We start from the raw sequence: 1,649 nt of genomic DNA on the forward strand, positions 1-1,649 counted from the left end.
ATAAAGATAAAATTTTACAGTCTATTCATATTTAAAAGAACTAAATGTTGAACTAGAACTTATGATCTTTTGCTGATTGCTGAAAAATAAATTTACAACAAAAATTGATGAAAATAACATAAAAGTAAGTACAAGACATATGCCAAATTCTACATGGTAAGCGGTAAATATTAAGTAAGTAAGCACATATTATATTTCCAGCAATTACTTGAACAATTTTAACCTTTTAAATTGGCTTGATATTTAGTATAAAATGGTTTGCTCGAAACATGAAAAAGATTCAATAATAAAGATTAACTTAAACCTTATTTAGGTTATGTGTAGAATATCTCTCTATTATTGTTTCAAATATTGTAGATCAAACTGTAAATTGGTCATGACATGACAAGTTTTTCAAACTAATTTGATTTATGATTCTATCAGACATTTCACAAAAATGGGCAGGCAATAAAAGTTCCTATCTGTACCTGTAAAAACTAATCATAATTTTTTTACATGGTTTGTGAGTTCCATCATTGTAGAGAATTGCAAAGAAGTTTTGTAAGTAAAGGGGAAGAGATCCATAAAATCAAAGAAACCACTTTTTTTTAATAAGGTATGTAATTAGGTGAAAAGCAATAATTAAATTGATTATGTTGTACACTTGAATCAATTAACTACCATTTCATTCTGTTGCAGATGAATGAATGCACCTCTTCAAGTTCAATCGGCTCAACGGTCGTCGGAATCGAACATCAAGACAAAGGAAGTACTGTGTGGACAAGGGAAGATAAAGTGAGTTCGTTCCATATTTTCCCTTCTAAATCCTCTTCAATTGGCTTCCTATTGTGTTAATATAATTGTTCAATTTCACGCTTACGCATTTACGAGCGACTAATTACCAAATAGTGAAGTACCCACATTATATATTTTTTTCTTCGTCGTATAACTTATCGATAATTTTTTCCTTTTAATTTAATAATGGCCCAACTAGATGTTTTAATTCGAAAACGTAGTGGCATGAAAGCCAAGCTTACAAATTTTTCTAATTATATTAGCTCAATTAGCGCTTCTGGCATAATTTCCGAACTTCAACATTTTTTTTTTTATATCACAAGGTGGCAAACGAGCGAGCGGCCACCTAAAATCGCTAAAACAGCGAAGTGACCGTTGCCCATAGACATACGCAATTGCATATGCGTTGCCTACCTTTAATCGACGGAGAGGAGGATGCACAGAAAGAAAATATTTTCCCTTTCCATGCATCCTCTTATCCGGAAAGTCCACTACCACTTCCCATCCTTTCCTTATAAGAAAAAGGGTGGGAAGGGAAAGAGGACTAATTTTGGCCTCCGGGACGCACACTCATCAGACGAAACGCGGAATTGCTTCCACTTCACGCCTGTCTTCTGTGTGGTCGTGGTATTTCACCGGGCGAGCCGGGCCGATTCGTGCGAAGATGTTAAAGCGGGCTCTACCACTGTTAAATGAATTGCAATGTCGACTAAATAAATACGAGGCCTTATACGATCAATTCGATGAATTACAGGTGGAGATTGAGGTGTGTTCCGACAAGCCAGAGGACGAATATGAGGAACGTTCAAATTTCGAAGAGCGTTATTACGCGCTGATGGCGCAAGCGCGCAGTCTGTTGTGCCGTGAAGGTGCAA

The 1,649-nt window shown here is 35.8% G+C and overlaps 1 protein-coding gene across 1 annotated transcript; it reads left to right on the plus strand.

Annotated features, from left to right (window-relative positions):
• Window positions 1–784: 784 nt before the first annotated feature.
• LOC106128744 (uncharacterized) lies at window positions 785–1,643 on the plus strand (the record flags this gene model as incomplete). Its single annotated transcript, XM_013327202.1, has 2 exons — window positions 785–1,077; window positions 1,469–1,643. Coding segments are annotated over exons 1-2 (292 nt in total), but the record flags the coding sequence as incomplete, so codon positions are not given.
• Between the last annotated feature and the right edge of the window lie 6 nt (window positions 1,644–1,649).

This window comes from Papilio xuthus, unplaced genomic scaffold (genome assembly GCF_000836235.2).
Source record: "Papilio xuthus unplaced genomic scaffold, Pxut_1.1 DF828730.1, whole genome shotgun sequence".
Taxonomy (NCBI): domain Eukaryota; kingdom Metazoa; phylum Arthropoda; class Insecta; order Lepidoptera; family Papilionidae; genus Papilio; species Papilio xuthus.